This window comes from Oncorhynchus nerka, linkage group LG15 (assembly GCF_034236695.1).
Source record: "Oncorhynchus nerka isolate Pitt River linkage group LG15, Oner_Uvic_2.0, whole genome shotgun sequence".
In the NCBI taxonomy this organism is placed as follows: domain Eukaryota; kingdom Metazoa; phylum Chordata; class Actinopteri; order Salmoniformes; family Salmonidae; genus Oncorhynchus; species Oncorhynchus nerka.
This window is the reverse complement of record NC_088410.1, coordinates 2,299,613-2,318,999: the sequence shown is the minus strand read 5'-3', so window position 1 is coordinate 2,318,999 and position 19,387 is coordinate 2,299,613. Positions and strand designations below refer to the sequence as shown.

The window sequence follows — 19,387 nt, the reverse complement described above, 5'->3', positions numbered from 1 at the left end:
AGCAACACAACATGGTAGCAACACACCATGACAACAACATAGCAAGGCAGCAACACAACATGGTAGCAACACAGCATGGTAGCAACACACCATAGCAAGGCAGCAACACAACATGGTAGCAACACACCATGACAACAACATAGCAAGGCAGCAACACAACATGGTAGCAACACACCATGACAACAACATAGCAAGGCAGCAACACAACATGACACACAACATAGCAAGGCAGCAACACACCATGACAACAACATAGCAAGGCAGCAACACAACATGGTAGCAACACACCATGACAACAACATAGCATGGCAGCAGCACAGCATGGTAGCAACACAACATAGCATGGTAGCAACACAACATAGCAAGGCATTAGCACAACATGGTAGCAACATAGCAAGGCAGCAACACAACATGGTAGCAACACAACATAGCAAGGCAGCAACACAGCATGGTAGCAACACAACATAGCAAGGCATTAGCACAACATGGTAGCAACACAACATAGCATGGTAGCAACACAACATAGCAAGGCATTAACACAACAAGGCAGCAACACAACAAGGCAGCAACACAGCATGGCAGCAACACAACATAGCAAGGCATTAGCACAACATGGTAGCAACACAACATAGCAAGGCAGAAACACAACAAGGCAGCAACACAGTATGGCAGCAACCCTTCATGGTAGCAACACAACATAGCAAGGCATTAACACAACATGGTAGCAACACAACATAGCAAGGCAGCAACACAACAAGGTGGTAGCAGAACAAAACATGGTACAAACATTATTGGGCACAACATCACAAAGGGCAAGAAGGTAGAGAACAATACATCACACAAAGCAGCCACAACTGTCAGTAAGAGTGTGGTAGTCTCAGGGTTGTCTGGGATAGCTCTGTGTGTGGTAGTCTCAGGGTTGTCTGGGATAGCTCTGTGTGTGGTAGTCTCAGGGTTGTCATGGTTGTGTCAGGGTTGTGTAGCTCTGTGTGTGGTAGTCTCAGGGTTGTCTGGGATAGCTCTGTGTGTGGTAGTCTCAGGGTTGTCTGGGATAGCTCTGTGTGTGGTATCCTCAGGGTTGTCTGGGATAGCTCTGTGTGTGGTATCATCAGGGTTGTCTGGGATAGCTCTGTGTGTGGTAGTCTCAGGGTTGTCTAGGATAGCTCTGTGTGTGGTATCCTCAGGGTTGTCTGGGATAGCTCTGTGTGTGGTATCCTCAGGGTTGTCTGGGATAGCTCTGTGTGTGGTAGTCTCAGGGTTGTCTGGGATAGCTCTGTGTGTGGTATCCTCAGGGTTGTCTGGGATAGCTCTGTGTGTGGTATCCTCAGGGTTGTCTGGGATAGCTCTGTGTGTGGTAGCCCTGTGTGTGGTAGTCTCAGGGTTGTCTGGGATAGCTCTGAGTGTGGAATCCCTGTAATTTCATCAGCAGAGTCTCTAAACATATTCCAAGTAGCGATAGCAAAGCAGTCCTGTAGCATAGTCTCTGAATCAGGTCACCATTTTTAAGCATAATCGAGGGAAATTGGTTGGGGGGGGGGGGGGGGGGTTCATGGGGAGGGGGGCTGTATGTTATACATTAGTAGGGATGTATTTGTTTATTTAATTTGACAAAAAATGGCACAGAGTGAAGCAAACCATGATTTGATCGTTTCCTCCAGCAGGTGGCAGTATGCCCCTTAAAACGTCTGTTTGCTGAGCTCTGTTATACTGGAGAAGAAGAAGAAGAAGAAGTTAGCCAGTCGGCCACCTCGGTAGCTTGCCAGACAATATAACCGAACCAGTAAAGCTCTTTAGACGGTTTAATGTATATTAGCCACTGTGTTTTGAACACACTTCTGTCAATCTAGCTAATTATATAATTTCATTGCCTATTTACGTTGTTATTGTTATTAGTTAGCTAACGGTAGCTGGCTGGTTAAGTTAGCATTAGCCTTGTTAGCTAACTGTTATCCCTCATCCCCGACCATGAGTTCACCAAGCTACTCGCCTCCTGATGAAGAGGAGGAGGAGGAGGTCTGCTGGACGGAGAAAGAGGGTCTGTGGCTGAACGTTGTCGTGAAAGAGGAAGAGCAGGATGTTACAGTGAAAGAGGAAGAGGCTTTTTCAGTGAAAGAGGAAGAGGAGGATGAGGCTTTTACAGTGAAAGAAGAAGAGGAAGACTCGTTCAGAGTGAAAGAGGAAGAGGAAGCCGAGGAGACGGGAGGTAAACGATTAACACACCAGTAAATACTAATCTTACAAAACAGGGGGCACAAACTGCAGTTGTTGAACTGATGTGGGGGGTAAAGGGGTAATCTGTAGTTGTTGAACTGATGTGGGGGTTTAAAGGGATGATCTGTAGTTGTTGAACTGATGTGGGGGGTTTAAAGGGGTGATCTGTAGTTGTTGAACTGATGTGGGGGTTTAAAGGGGTGATCTGTAGTTGTTGAACTGATGTGGGGGTTTAAAGGGGTGATCTGTAGTTGTTGAACTGATGTGTGGGGGGTTTAAAGGGGTGATCTGTAGTTGTTGAACTGATGTGGGGGTTTAAAGGGTGATCTGTAGTTGTTGAACTGATGTGGGGGGGTGTAAAGGGGTGATCTGTAGTTGTTGAACTGATGTGGGGGGTTTAAGGGGTGATCTGTAGTTGTTGAACTGATGTGGGGGGTTTAAAGGGGTGATCTGTAGTTGTTGAACTGATGTGGGGGGTTTAAAGGGGTGATCTGTAGTTGTTGAACTGATGTGGGGGGGTTTAAAGGGGTGATCTGTAGTTGTTGAATTGATGTGGGGGGTTTAAAGGGGTGATCTGTAGTTGTTGAACTGATGTGGGGGGTAAAGGGGTGATCTGTAGTTGTTGAACTGATGTGGGGGTTTAAAGGGGTGATCTGTAGTTGTTGAACTGATGTGGGGGGTAAAGGGGTGATCTGTAGTTGTTGAACTGATGTGGGGGGTTTAAGGGGTGATCTGTAGTTGTTGAACTGATGTGGGGGGTTTAAAGGGGCGATCTGTAGTTGTTGAATTGATGTGGGGGGTTTAAAGGGGGTGATCTGTAGTTGTTGAACTGATGTGGGGTTTAAGGGGTGATCGGCATCCATATTTGGACTTATATAGCCATTGATACTTGAAGAATAAAACACATGCCTTAGTTCAACTGTCGTATCCCAAACACTGTATAGCCTCAACATGGGAAACACTATAAGGTTCGATGTCATGGATGGTCAGTCCTTTGGTCTGTGAATGGGAGTGGATACAGTTCTCCAGCCACATCTGTCAGGTTTTAAGAACGGGCAATTCCATGGTAAAGTACCCCCCCCCCTCTGCAAATACAAAGCAAAGTTGATGATGATTATAAATATAAATGCTGATGATTATATATATATATATAAATACTGATGATTATATATATAAATACTGATGATTATATATATAAATACTGATGATTATATATATATATATAAATGCTGATGATTATATATATATATATAAATGCTGATGATTATATATATATAAATGATGATGATTATATATATATATATAAATGCTGATGATTATATATATAAATGCTGATGATTATATATATATATAAATGCTGATGATTATATATATAAATGCTGATGATTATATATATAAATGCTGATGATTATATATATATATAAATGCTGATGATTATATATATAAATGCTGATGATTATATATATAAATGCTGATGATTATATATATATATAAATGCTGATGATTATATATATATATAAATGCTGATGATTATATATATATATAAATGCTGATGATTATATATATATATAAATGCTGATGATTATATATATATATAAATGCTGATGATTATATATATAAATGCTGATGATTATATATATATATATAAATGCTGATGATTATATATATATATATAAATGCTGATGATTATATATATATAAATGATGATGATTATATATATAAATGCTGATGATTATATATATATATATAAATGCTGATGATTATATATATATATAAAAATGCTGATGATTATATATATATATATAAATGCTGATGATTATATATATATATATAAATGCTGATGATTATATATATATATAAATGCTGATGATTATATATATATATAAATGCTGATGATTATATATATATATATAAATGCTGATGATTATATATATATATATAAATGATGATGATTATATATATATATATAAATGCTGATGATTATATATATATATATAAATGCTGATGATTATATATATATATATAAATGATGATGATTATATATATAAATGCTGATGATTATATATATATATAAATGATGATGATTATATATATATATAAATGCTGATGATTATATATATATAAATGATGATTATATATATATATATAAATGCTGATGATTATATATATATATATAAATGATGATTATATATATATATATATATAAATGCTGATGATTATATATATAAATGCTGATGATTATATATATATATATAAATGCTGATGATTATATATATATATATAAATGCTGATGATTATATATATATATATAAATGATGATGATTATATATATATATATAAATGCTGATGATTATATATATATATATAAATGCTGATGATTATATATATAAATGATGATGATTATATATATATATATAAATGCTGATGATTATATATATATATAAATGATGATTATATATATATATAAATGCTGATGATTATATATATAAATGCTGATGATTATATATATATATAAATGATGATTATATATATATATAAATGCTGATGATTATATATATAAATGCTGATGATTATATATATATATAAATGCTGATGATTATATATATATATAAATGCTGATGATTATATATATAAATGCTGATGATTATATATATATATATAAATGATGATGATTATATATATATATATAAATGATGATGATTATATATATAAATGCTGATGATTATATATATATATATAAATGCTGATGATTATATATATATATATAAATGCTGATGATTATATATATATATAAATGATGATGATTATATATATAAATGCTGATGATTATATATATAAATGCTGATGATTATATATATATATATAAATGCTGATGATTATATATATAAATGCTGATGATTATATATATATATAAATGCTGATGATTATATATATAAATGCTGATGATTATATATATATATATAAATGATGATGATTATATATATATATATAAATGATGATGATTATATATATAAATGATGATGATTATATATATATATAAATGCTGATGATTATATATATATATATAAATGCTGATGATTATATATATATATAAATGCTGATGATTATATATATAAATGCTGATGATTATATATATAAATGATGATGATTATATATATATATAAATGCTGATGATTATATATATAAATGCTGATGATTATATATATATATATAAATGCTGATGATTATATATATATATATAAATGATGATGATTATATATATATATAAATGCTGATGATTATATATATAAATACTGATGATTATATATATATATATAAATGCTGATGATTATATATATATATATAAATGCTGATGATTATATATATAAATGCTGATGATTATATATATATAAATGATGATGATTATATATATATATAAATGCTGATGATTATATATATAAATGCTGATGATTATATATATAAATGCTGATGATTATATATATATATATAAATGATGATGATTATATATATATATAAATGCTGATGATTATATATATAAATGATGATGATTATATATATAAATGCTGATGATTATATATATATATGCTGATGATTATATATATATATAAATGATGATGATTATATATATAAATGCTGATTATATATATATATATAAATGCTGATGATTATATATATATATATAAATGATGATGATGATTATATATATAAATGCTGATGATGATTATATATATATATATAAATGCTGATGATTATATATATATATATAAATGCTGATGATTTATATATATACATATAAATACTGATGATTATATATATATATATAAATGCTGATGATGATTATATATATATATATAAATGCTGATGATTATATATATATATATAAAATGCTGATGATTATATATATAAATGCTGATGATTATATATATATATATATAAATGCTGATGATTATATATATATTTATATATGCTGATGATTATATATATATATAAATGCTGATGATTATATATATATATATAAATGCTGATGATTATATATATATATAAATGCTGATGATTATATATATATATATAAATGCTGATGATTATATATATATATATAAATGCTGATGATTATATATATAAATACTGATGATTATATATATAAATACTGATGATTATATATATAAATGCTGATGATTATATATATATATATATATATAAATGCTGATGATTATATATATATATATAAATGCTGATGATTATATATATATATATAAATGCTGATGATTATATATATATATATAAATGCTGATGATTATATATATATATATAAATGCTGATGATTATATATATATATATAAATGCTGATGATTATATATATATATATAAATGCTGATGATTATATATATATATATATAAATGCTGATGATTATATATATATATATAAATGCTGATGATTATATATATATATATAAATGCTGATGATTATATATATATATAAATGCTGATGAATAATACAGTCCCCTCTCCATCTATATAATAATACAGTCCCCTCTATATAATAATACAGTCCCATCTCTCCCTTTATATAATAATACAGTCCCCTCTCTCCCTCTATATAATAATACAGTCCCCTCTATATAATAATACAGTCCCATCTCTCCCTCTATATAATAATACAGTCCCCTCTCTCCCTCTATATAATAATACAGTCCCCTCTCTCCCTCTATATAATAATACAGTCCCCTCTATATAATAATACAGTCCCATCTCTCCCTCTATATAATAATACAGTTCCCTCTCTCCCTCTATATAATAATACAGTCCCCTCTATATAATAATACAGTCCCATCTCTCCCTCTATATAATAATACAGTCCCCTCTATATAATAATACAGTCCCATCTCTCCCTCTATATAATAATACAGTCCCCTCTATATAATAATACAGTCCCCTCTCCCCCTCTATATAATAATACAGTCCCTTCTCCCCCTCTATATAATAATACAGTTCCCTCTCCCCCTCTATATAATAATACAGTCCCCTCTATATAATAATACAGTCCCCTCTATATAATAATACAGTCCCATCTCTCCCTCCATATAATAATACAGTCCCCTCTCTCCCTCTATATAATAATACAGTCCCCTCTCTCCCTCTATATAATAATACAGTCCCCTCTCTCCCTCTATATAATAATACAGTCCCCTCTATATAATAATACAGTCCCATCTCTCCCTCTATATAATAATACAGTCTCCTCTCTCCCTCTATATAATAATACAGTCCCCTCTCTCCCTCTATATAATAATACAGTCCCCTCTCCCTCTATATAATAATACAGTCCCCTCTATATAATAATACAGTCCCCTCTATATAATAATACAGCCCCCTCTCTCCCTCTATATAATAATACAGTCCCCTCTATATAATAATACAGTTCCCTCTCTCCCTCTATATAATAATACAGTCCCCTCTCTCCCTCTATATAATAATACAGTCCCCTCTCTCCCTCTATATAATAATACAGTCCCCTCTCTCCCTCTATATAATAATCCAGTCCCCTCTATATAATAATACAGTTCCCTCTCTCCCTCTATATAATAATACAGTCCCATCTCTCCCTCTATATAATAATACAGTCCCCTCTATATAATAATACAGTCCCCTCTCTCCCTCTATATAATAATACAGTCCCCTCTCTCCCTCTATATAATAATACAGTCCCCTCTCTCCCTCTATATAATAATACAGTCCCCTCTCTCCCTCTATATAATAATACAGTCCCCTCTCTCCCTCTATATAATAATACAGTCCCTCTCTCCCTCTATATATAATAATACAGTCCCCTCTCTCCCTCTATATAATAATACAGTCCCCTCTCTCCCTCTATATAATAATACAGTCCCCTCTATATAATAATACAGTCCCCTCTCTCCCTCTATATAATAATACAGTCCCCTCTATATAATAATACAGTCCCCTCTATATAATAATACAGTCCCCTCTCTCCCTCTATATAATAATACAGTCCCCTCTCTCCCTCTATATAATAATACAGTCCCCTCTCTCCCTCTATATAATAATACAGTCCCCTCTATATAATAATACAGTCCCCTCTCTCCCTCTATATAATAATACAGTCCCCTCTCTCCTCTATATAATAATACAGTCCCCTCTATATATATAATACAGTCCCCTCTCTCCTCTATATAATAATACAGTCCCCTCTCTCCCTCTATATAATAATACAGTCCCCTCTCTCCCTCTATATAATAATACAGTCCCCTCTCCCTCCCTCTATATAATAATACAGTCCCCTCTCTCCCTCTATATAATATACAGTCCCCTCTCTCCTCTATATAATAATACAGTCCCCTCTCTCCCTCTATATAATAATACAGTCCCCTCTCTCCCTCTATATAATAATACAGTCCCTCTATATAATAATACAGTCCCCTCTCTCCCTCTATATAATAATACAGTCCCCTCTATATAATAATACAGTCCCCTCTATATAATAATACAGTCCCCTCTCTATATAATAATACACCCTCTATATAATAATACAGTCCCCTCTCTCCCTCTATATAATAATACAGTCCCTCTCTCCTCTATATAATAATACAGTCCCCTCTATATAATAATACAGTCCCCTCTCTCCCTCTATATAATAATACAGTCCCCTCTCTCCCTCTATATAATAATCCAGTCCCCTCTCCCTCTATATAATAATACAGTCCCCTCTCTCCTCTATATAATAATACAGTCCCCTCTATATAATAATACAGTCCCCTCTCTCCCTCTATATAATAATACAGTCCCCTCTCTCCCCCCTATATAATAATACACTCCCTCTCTCCCTCTATATAATAATACAGTCCCCTCTATATAATAATACAGTCCCCTCTCTCCCTCTATATAATAATACAGTCCCCTCTCTCCCTCTATATAATAATACAGTCCCTCTCTCCCTCTATATAATAATACAGTCCCCTCTCTCCCTCTATATAATAATACAGTCCCCTCTATATAATAATACAGTCCCCTCTCTCCCTCTATATAATAATACAGTCCCCTCTCTCCCTCTATATAATAATACAGTCCCCTCTCTCCCTCTATATAATAATACAGTCCCCTCTATATAATAATACAGTCCCCTTTCTCCTCTATATAATAATACAGTCCCCTCTCTCCCTGTATATAATAATACAGTCCCCTCTCTCCCTCTATATAATAATACAGTCCCCTCTATATAATAATACAGTCCCCTCTTTCCCTCTATATAATAATCCAGTCCCCTCTATATAATAATACAGTCCCCTCTCTCCCTCTATATAATAATACAGTCCCCTCTCTCCCTCTATATAATAATACAGTCCCATCTCTCCCTCCATATAATAATACAGTCCCCTCTCTCCCTGTATATAATAATACAGTCCCCTCTATATAATAATACAGTCCCCTCTCTCCCTCTATATAATAATACAGTCCCCTCTCCCCTCTCAGTCCCCTCTATATAATAATACAGTCCCCTCTCTCTCTATATAATAATACAGTCCCCTCTCCATCTATATAATAATACAGTCCCCTCTCAGTCCCTCTATATAATAATACAGTCCCCTCTATATAATAATACAGTCCCATATAATAATACTCTCCCTCTATATAATAATACAGTCCCCTCTCTCCCTTTATATAATAATACAGTCCCCTCTATATATTAATACAGTCCCCTCTCTCCCTCTATATAATAATACAGTCCCCTCTCCATCTATATAATAATACAGTCCCCTCTCTCCCTCTATATAATAATACAGTCCCCTCTCTCCCTCTATATAATAATACAGTCCCATCTCTCCCTCTATATAATAATACAGTCCCCTCTCTCCCTCTATATAATAATACAGTCCCCTCTCTCCCTCTATATAATAATACAGTCCCCTCTCTCCCTCTATATAATAATACAGTCCCCTCTATATAATAATACAGTCCCCTCTATATAGTAATACAGTCCCCTCTATATAATAATACAGTCCCCTCTCTCCCTCTATATAATAATACAGTCCCCTCTCTCCCTCTATATAATAATACAGTTCCCTCTCTCCCTCTATATAATAATACAGTCCCCTCTCTCCCTCTATATAATAATACAGTTCCCTCTCTCCCTCTATATAATAATACATTCCCATCTCTCCCTCTATATAATAATACAGTCCCCTCTATATAATAATACAGTCCCCTCTATATAATAATACAGTCCCCTCTCTCCCTCTATATAATAATACAGTCCCCTCTCTCCCTCTATATAATAATACAGTCCCCTCTATATAATAATACAGTCCCCTCTCCCCTCTATATAATAATACAGTTCCCTCTCTCCCTCTATATAATAATACAGTCCCCTCTCTCCCTCTATATAATAATACAGTCCCCTCTCTCCCTCTATATAATAATACAGTCCCCTCTATATAATAATACAGTCCCCTCTATATAATAATACAGTCCCCTCTATATAATAATACAGTCCCCTCTATATAATAATACAGTCCCCTCTATATAATAATACAGTCCCTCTCTCCCTCTATATAATAATACAGTCCCCTCTCTCCATCTATATAATAATACAGTCCCCTCTATAATAATCTCCCTCTAATACAGTCCCATCTCTCCCTCTATATAATAATACAGTCCCCTCTCTCCCTCTATATAATAATACAGTCCCCTCTCTCCCTCTATATAATAATACAGTCCCTCTCTCCCTCTATATAATAATACAGTCCCCTCTATATAATAATACAGTCCCCTCTCTCCCTCTATATAATAATACAGTCCCCTCTCTCCCTCTATATAATAATACAGTTCCCTCTCTCCCTCTATATAATAATACAGTCCCCTCTATATAATAATACAGTTCCCTCTCTCCCTCTATATAATAATACAGTCCCATCTCTCCTCTATATAATAATACAGTCCCTCTCTCCCTCTATATAATAATAATATAATAATACAGTCCCCTCTATATAATAATACAGTCCCCTCTCTCCCTCTATATAATAATACAGTCCCATCTCCCTCTCTATATAATAATACAGTCCCCTCTATATAATAATACCCCTCTCTCCCTCTATATAATAATACAGTCCCTCTATATAATAATACAGTCTCTCTCTCTCCCTCTATATAATAATACAGTCCCCTCTCTCCCTCTATATAATAATACAGTCCCCTCTCTCCTCTATATAATAATACAGTCCCCTCTCCCTCTATATAATAATACAGTCCCCTCTATATAATAATACAGTCCCCTCTATATAATAATACAGTCCCCCTCTCTCCTCTATATAATAATACAGTCCCTCTCTATATAATAATACAGTCCCTCTCTCCCTCTATATAATAATACAGTCCCCTCTCTCCCTCTCCCCCTCTATATAATAATACAGTCCCCTCTATATAATAATACAGTCCCCTCTATATAATAATACAGTCCCCTCTCCCCCCTCTATATAATAATACAGTCCCCTCTCTCCCTCTATATAATAATACAGTCCCCTCTCTCCCTCTATATAATAATACAGTCCCCTCTCTCCCTCTATATAATAATACAGCCCCCTCTCTCCCTCTATATAATAATACAGTCCCCTCTCTCCCTCTATATAATAATACAGTCCCCTCTCTCCCTCTATATAATAATACAGTCCCCTCTATATAATAATACAGTCCCCTCTATATAATAATACAGTCCCCCTCTCTCCCTCTATATAATAATACAGTCCCCTCTCTCCCTCTATATAATAATACAGTCCCCTCTATATAATAATACAGTCCCCCTCTCTCCCCTCTATATAATAATACAGTCCCCTCTCTCCCCCCTCTATATAATAATACAGTCCCCTCTCTCCCTCTATATAATAATACAGTCCCCTCTCCCCTCTATATAATAATACAGTCCCCTCTATATAATAATACAGTCCCCTCTCTCCCTCTATATAATAATACAGTCCCCACTATATAATAATACAGTCCCCAATATAATAATACAGTCCCCTCTCTCCCTCTATATAATAATACAGTCCCCTCTCTCCCTCTATATAATAATACAGTCCCCTCTCTCCCTCTATATAATAATACAGTCCCCTCTATATAATAATACAGTCCCCTCTCTCCCTCTATATAATAATACAGTCCCCTCTCCCTCTATATAATAATACAGTCCCCTCTCTCCCTCTATATAATAATACAGTCCCCTCTCCCTCTATATAATAATACAGTCCCCTCTATATAATAATACAGTCCCCTCTCTCCCTCTATATAATAATACAGTCCCCTCTCTCCCTCTATATAATAATACAGTCCCCTCTCTCCCTCTATATAATAATACAGTCCCCTCTATATAATAATACAGTCCCCTCTCTCCCTCTATATAATAATACAGTCCCCTCTCTCCCTCTATATAATAATACAGTCCCTCTCTCCCTCTATATAATAATACAGTCCCCTCTCTCCCTCTATATAATAATACAGTCCCCTCTCTCCCTGTATATAATAATACAGTCCCCTCTCTCCCTCTATATAATAATACAGTCCCCTCTCTCCCTCTATATAATAATACAGTCCCCTCTCCCCTCTATATAATAATACAGTCCCCTCTATATAATAATACAGTCCCCTCTCTCCCTCTATATAATAATACAGTCCCCTCTCTCCCTCTATATAATAATACAGTCCCCTCTCTCCCTCTATATAATAATACAGTCCCCTCTATATAATAATACAGTCCCCTCTCTCCCTCTATATAATAATACAGTCCCCTCTCTCCCTCTATATAATAATACAGTCCCCTCTCTCCCTCTATATAATAATACAGTCCCCTCTCTCCCTCTATATAATAATACAGTCCCCTCTCCCTCTATATAATAATACAGTCCCCTCTATATAATAATACAGTCCCCTCTCTCCCTCTATATAATAATACAGTCCCCTCTCCATCTATATAATAATACAGTCCCCTCTCTCCCTCTATATAATAATACAGTCCCCTCTATATAATAATACAGTCCCCTCTCTCCCTCTATATAATAATACAGTCCCCTCTCTCCTTTATATAATAATACAGTCCCCTCTATATAATAATACAGTCCCTCTCTCCCTCTATATAATAATACAGTCCCCTCTCCATCTATATAATAATACAGTCCCCTCTCTCCCTCTATATAATAATACAGTCCCCTCTCTCCCTCTATATAATAATACAGTCCCCTCTCTCCCTCTATATAATAATACAGTCCCCTCTCTCCCTCTATATAATAATACAGTCCCCTCTATATAATAATACAGTCCCCTCTATATAATAATACAGTCCCCTCTATATAATAATACAGTCCCCTCTATATAATAATACAGTCCCCTCTATATAATAATACAGTCCCCTCTCTCCCTCTATATAATAATACAGTCCCCTCTCCCTCTATATAATAATACAGTCCCTCTCTCCCTCTATATAATAATACAGTCCCCTCTCTCCCTCTATATAATAATACAGTTCCCTCTCTCCCTCTATATAATAATACAGTCCCATCTCTCCTCTATATAATAATACAGTCCCCTCTATATAATAATACAGTCCCCTCTATATAATAATACAGTCCCCTCTCTCCCCTCTATATAATAATACAGTCCCCTCTCTCCCTCTATATAATAATACAGTCCCCTCTATATAATAATACAGTCCCCTCTATATAATAATACAGTTCCCTCTCTCCCTCTATATAATAATACAGTCCCCTCTCTCCCTCTATATAATAATACAGTCCCCTCTCCCTCTATATAATAATACAGTCCCCTCTATATAATAATACAGTCCCCTCTATATAATAATACAGTCCCCTCTATATAATAATACAGTCTCCTCTATATAATAATACAGTCCCTCTCTCCCTCTATATAATAATACAGTCCCCTCTCTCCATCTATATAATAATACAGTCCCCTCTATATAATAATACAGTCCCATCTCTCCCTCTATATAATAATACAGTCCCCTCTCTCCCTCTATATAATAATACAGTCCCCTCTCTCCTCTATATAATAATACAGTCCCCTCTCTCCTCTATATATAATAATACAGTCCCCTCTATATATATAATACAGTCCCCTCTCTCCCTCTATATAATAATACAGTCCCCTCTCTCCCTCTATATAATAATACAGTCCCCTCTCTCTATATAATAATACAGTCCTCTATATAATAATACAGTCCCCCCTCTATATAATAATACAGTCCCCTCTCCCTCTATATAATAATACAGTCCCCTCTCTCCCTCTATATAATAATACAGTCCCTCTCTCCCTCTATATAATAATACAGTCCCCTCTATATAATAATACAGTCCCCTCTATATAATAATACAGTCCCTCTCTCTCCCCTCTATATAATAATACAGTCCCATCTCTCCCTCTATATAATAATACAGTCCCTCTATATAATAATACAGTCCCCTCTCTCCCTCTATATAATAATACAGTCTCCTCTATATAATAATACAGTCTCCTCTCCTCTATATAATAATACAGCCCCCTCTCTCCCTCTATATAATAATACAGTCCCCTCTCTCCCTCTATATAATAATACAGTCCCCTCTCCCTCTATATAATAATACAGTCCCCTCTATATAATAATACAGTCCCCTCTATATAATAATACAGTCCCCTCTCCCCTCTATATAATAATACAGTCCCCTCTATATAATAATACAGTCCCCTCTCCCTCTATATAATAATACAGTCCCCTCTCTCCCTCTATATAATAATACAGTCCCCTCTATATAATAATACAGTCCCCTCTATATAATAATACAGTCCCCTCTATATAATAATACAGTCCCCTCTCCCCTCTATATAATAATACAGTCCCCTCTCTCCCTCTATATAATAATACAGTCCCCTCTCTCCCTCTATATAATAATACAGTCCCCTCTCTCCCTCTATATAATAATACAGTCCCCTCTCTCCCTCTATATAATAATACAGTCCCCTCTCTCCCTCTATATAATAATACAGTCCCCTCTCCCTCTATATAATAATACAGTCCCCTCTATATAATAATACAGTCCCCTCTATATAATAATACAGTCCCCCTCTCTCCCTCTATATAATAATACAGTCCCCTCTCTCCCTCTATATAATAATACAGTCCCCTCTATATAATAATACAGTCCCCCTCTCTCCCTCTATATAATAATACAGTCCCCTCTCTCCCTCTATATAATAATACAGTCCCCTCTCTCCCTCTATATAATAATACAGTCCCCTCTCTCCCTCTATATAATAATACAGTCCCCTCTCCATCTATATAATAATACAGTCCCCTCTATATAATAATACAGTCCCCTCTCTCCCTCTATATAATAATACAGTCCCCTCTCTCCCTCTATATAATAATACAGTCCCCTCTCCATCTATATAATAATACAGTCCCCTCTATATAATAATACAGTCCCCTCTCTCCCTCTATATAATAATACAGTCCCCTCTCCCTCTATATAATAATACAGTCCCCTCTATATAATAATACAGTCCCCTCTCTCCCTCTATATAATAATACAGTCCCCTCTATATAATAATACAGTCCCCTCTCTCCCTCTATATAATAATACAGTCCCCTCTATATAATAATACAGTCCCCTCTATATAATAATACAGTCCCTCTCTCCTCTATATAATAATACAGTCCCCTCTCTCCCTCTATATAATAATACAGTCCCCTCTCTCCCTCTATATAATAATACAGTCCCCTCTCTCCTCTATATAATAATACAGTCCCCTCTCTCCCTCTATATAATAATACAGTCCCCTCCTCCCCCTCTCCCTCTATATAATAATACAGTCCCCTCTATATAATAATACAGTCCCCTCTCCATCTATATAATAATACAGTCCCCTCTATATAATAATACAGTCCCATCTCTCCCTCCATATAATAATACAGTCCCCTCTATATAATAATACAGTCCCTCTCTCCCTCTATATAATAATACAGTCCCCTCCTCCCTCTATATAATAATACAGTCCCCTCTCTCCCTCTATATAATAATCCAGTCCCCTCTATATAATAATACAGTCCCCTCTCTCCCTCTATATAATAATACAGTCCCCTCTCTCCCTCTATATAATAATACAGTCCCCTCTCTCCCTCTATATAATAATACAGTCCCCTCTCCCTCTATATAATAATACAGTCCCCTCTATATAATAATACAGTCCCCTCTCTCCCTCTATATAATAATACAGTCCCCTCTCAGTCCCCCTATATATAATAATACAGTCCCCCCTCTCTCTCCCTCTATATAATAATACAGTCCCCTCTATATAATAATACAGTCCCCTCTCTCCCTCTATATAATAATACAGTCCCTCTCTCCCTCTATATAATAATACAGTCCCCTCTCTCCCTCTATATAATAATACAGTCTCCTCTCTCCCTCTATATAATAATACAGTCCCCTCTATATAATAATACAGTCCCCTCTCTCCCTCTATATAATAATACAGTCTCCTCTCTCCCTCTATATAATAATACAGTCCCCTCTCTCCCTCTATATAATAATACAGTCCCCTCTCTCCTCTATATAATAATACAGTCCCCTCTATTTAATAATACAGTCCCATCTCTCCCTCTATATAATAATACAGTCCCCTCTCTCCCTCTATATAATAATACAGTCCCCTCTCTCCCTCTATATAATAATACAGTCCCCTCTATATAATAATACAGTCCCCTCTATATAATAATACAGTCCCCTCTCTCCCTCTATATAATAATACAGTCCCCACTATATAATAATACAGTCCCCTCTCTCCCTCTATATAATAATACAGTCCCCTCTATATAATAATACAGTCCCCTCTCTCCCTCTATATAATAATACAGTCCCCTCTATATAATAATACAGTCCCCTCTATATAATAATACAGTCCCCTCTCTCCCTCTATATAATAATACAGTCCCCTCTATATAATAATACAGTCCCCTCTATATAATAATACAGTCCCCTCTATATAATAATACAGTCCCATCTCTCCCTCTATATAATAATACAGTCCCCTCTATATAATAATAACCATAATATTGGTGACCTAAAGTCATCTGGATCACTGCCTAATGTTTCAGCAACTGTAATAACTTATTGGAAGAATAAAATAATTGACTAATGTTTCTGAAAAATGAAGGTTGTTCACTTGACTGTCTTATTAATGGTAGAAGAAAGACAATGACAAATTACAGTGACTGTCTGACTTTGTTGTTCACACAGGAGAGAGACGTGACTATAGTGGATCCTCTGGGGTGACTGTCTGACTTTGTTGTTCACACAGGAGAGAGACGTGACTATAGTGGATCCTCTGGGGTGACTGTCTGACTTTGTTGTTCACACAGGAGAGAGACGTGACTATAGTGGATCCTCTGGGGAGACTGTCTGACTTTGTTGTTCACACAGGAGAGAGACGTGACTATAGTGGATCCTTTGGGGTGACTGTCTGACTTTGTTGTTCACACAGGAGAGAGACGTGACTATAGTGGATCCTCTGGGGAGCCTCAACAACATCATGATGCTGAAGAGGCAGAGAAGAGTCTCTCCAGAGCAGAACACCTCAAGAAACCCCAGCAGAGACCCACAGGGAAGAATCCTCACTGCTGCTCTGACTGCGGGAAAGGTTGCAAATCTTCATCAGAACTTAAAATACACCAGAGAACACACACAGGAGAGAAACCTTATAGCTGTGGTCAATGTGGGAGGAGTTTTACTATATCAAGCCATTTGACTTCACACCAGAGAACACACACAGGAGAGAAACCTTATAGCTGTGATCAATGTGAGAAGTGTTTTACTATATCAAGCCATCTGACTTCACACCAGAGAACACACACAGGAGAGAAACCTTATAGCTGTGATCAATGTGGGAAGAGTTTTGCTGCATCAAGCAATCTGACTTCACACCAGAGAACACACACAGGAAAGAAACCTTATAGCTGTGATCAATGTGGGATGAGTTTTGCTGCCTCAAGCAATCTGACAAGACACCAGAGAATACACACAGGAGAGAAACCTTATAGCTGTGATCAATGTGGGAAGTGTTTTACTATATTGAGCTCTCTGACTTCACACCAGAGAACACACACAGGAGAGAAACCTTATAGCTGTGATCAATGTGGGAAGAGTTTTACTATATCAAGCTCTCTGACTTCACACCAGAGAATACACACAGGAGAGAAACCTTATAGCTGTGATCAATGTGGGAAGTGTTTTACTATATCAAGCTCTCTGACTTCACACCAGAGAACACACACAGGAGAGAAACCTTATAGCTGTGATCAATGTGGGAAGTGTTTTACTATATCAAGCCATCTGACTTCACATCAGAGAACACACACAGGAGAGAAACCTTATCTCTGTGATCAATGTGACAAGAGATACTCCGATAAAAGATCTCTGATTAAACATCAGAAAATACATGAAGAAGTTGTTTCATGATATCAATGAAATAATGTCACAATGTAGAATGTCTTAACATTGTAGTAGGAGTAGTTTAATGATGTCACAATGTAGAATGTTTTAACATTGTAGTAGGAGTGTTATAATGATGTCACAATGTAGAATGTTTTAACATTGTAGTAGGAGTGTTTTAATGATGTCACAATGTAGAATGTTTTAACATTGTAGTAGGAGTATTTGAATGATGTCACAATGTAGAATGTTTTAACATTGTAGTGGGAGTGTTTTAATGATGTCACAATGTAGAATGTTTTAACATTGTAGTAGGAGTATTTGAATGATGTCACAATGTAGAATGTTTTAACATTGTAGTAGGAGTATTTGAATGATGTCACAATGTAGAATGTTTTAACATTGTAGTAGGAGTGTTTTAATGATGTCACAATGTAGAATGTTTTAACATTGTAGTAGGAGTGTTTTAATGATGTTACAATGTAGAATGTCTTAACATTGTAGTAGCAGCACTTCAACATTCAAAATGTAGCCAGTGGTTTTCTACAAGTTGAAAAAGCTGCTTGTTTAAAAAAATACATGTAATTGATAATTGTTGCAGATGTTTGTGTATAAACACACATGAAAGCAGTACAATAAATTGGACTATAATCCATTTTTATTAACAATCTGATATCACTCCAGTATTTCTT

General features: G+C 35.0%; 1 protein-coding gene across 1 annotated transcript; it reads left to right on the top strand.

Annotated features, from left to right (window-relative positions):
• Positions 1–1,612: 1,612 nt before the first annotated feature.
• Positions 1,613–19,363, top strand: LOC135559951 (zinc finger protein 501-like). The gene is made up of 2 exons (XM_065000845.1): positions 1,613–2,203; positions 17,749–19,363. The coding sequence occupies exons 1-2, from the start codon at positions 1,966–1,968 to the stop codon at positions 18,720–18,722; spliced, it is 1,212 nt and encodes a 403-aa protein (XP_064856917.1). The 5' UTR covers positions 1,613–1,965; the 3' UTR covers positions 18,723–19,363.
• The last annotated feature ends 24 nt before the right edge of the window (positions 19,364–19,387 follow it).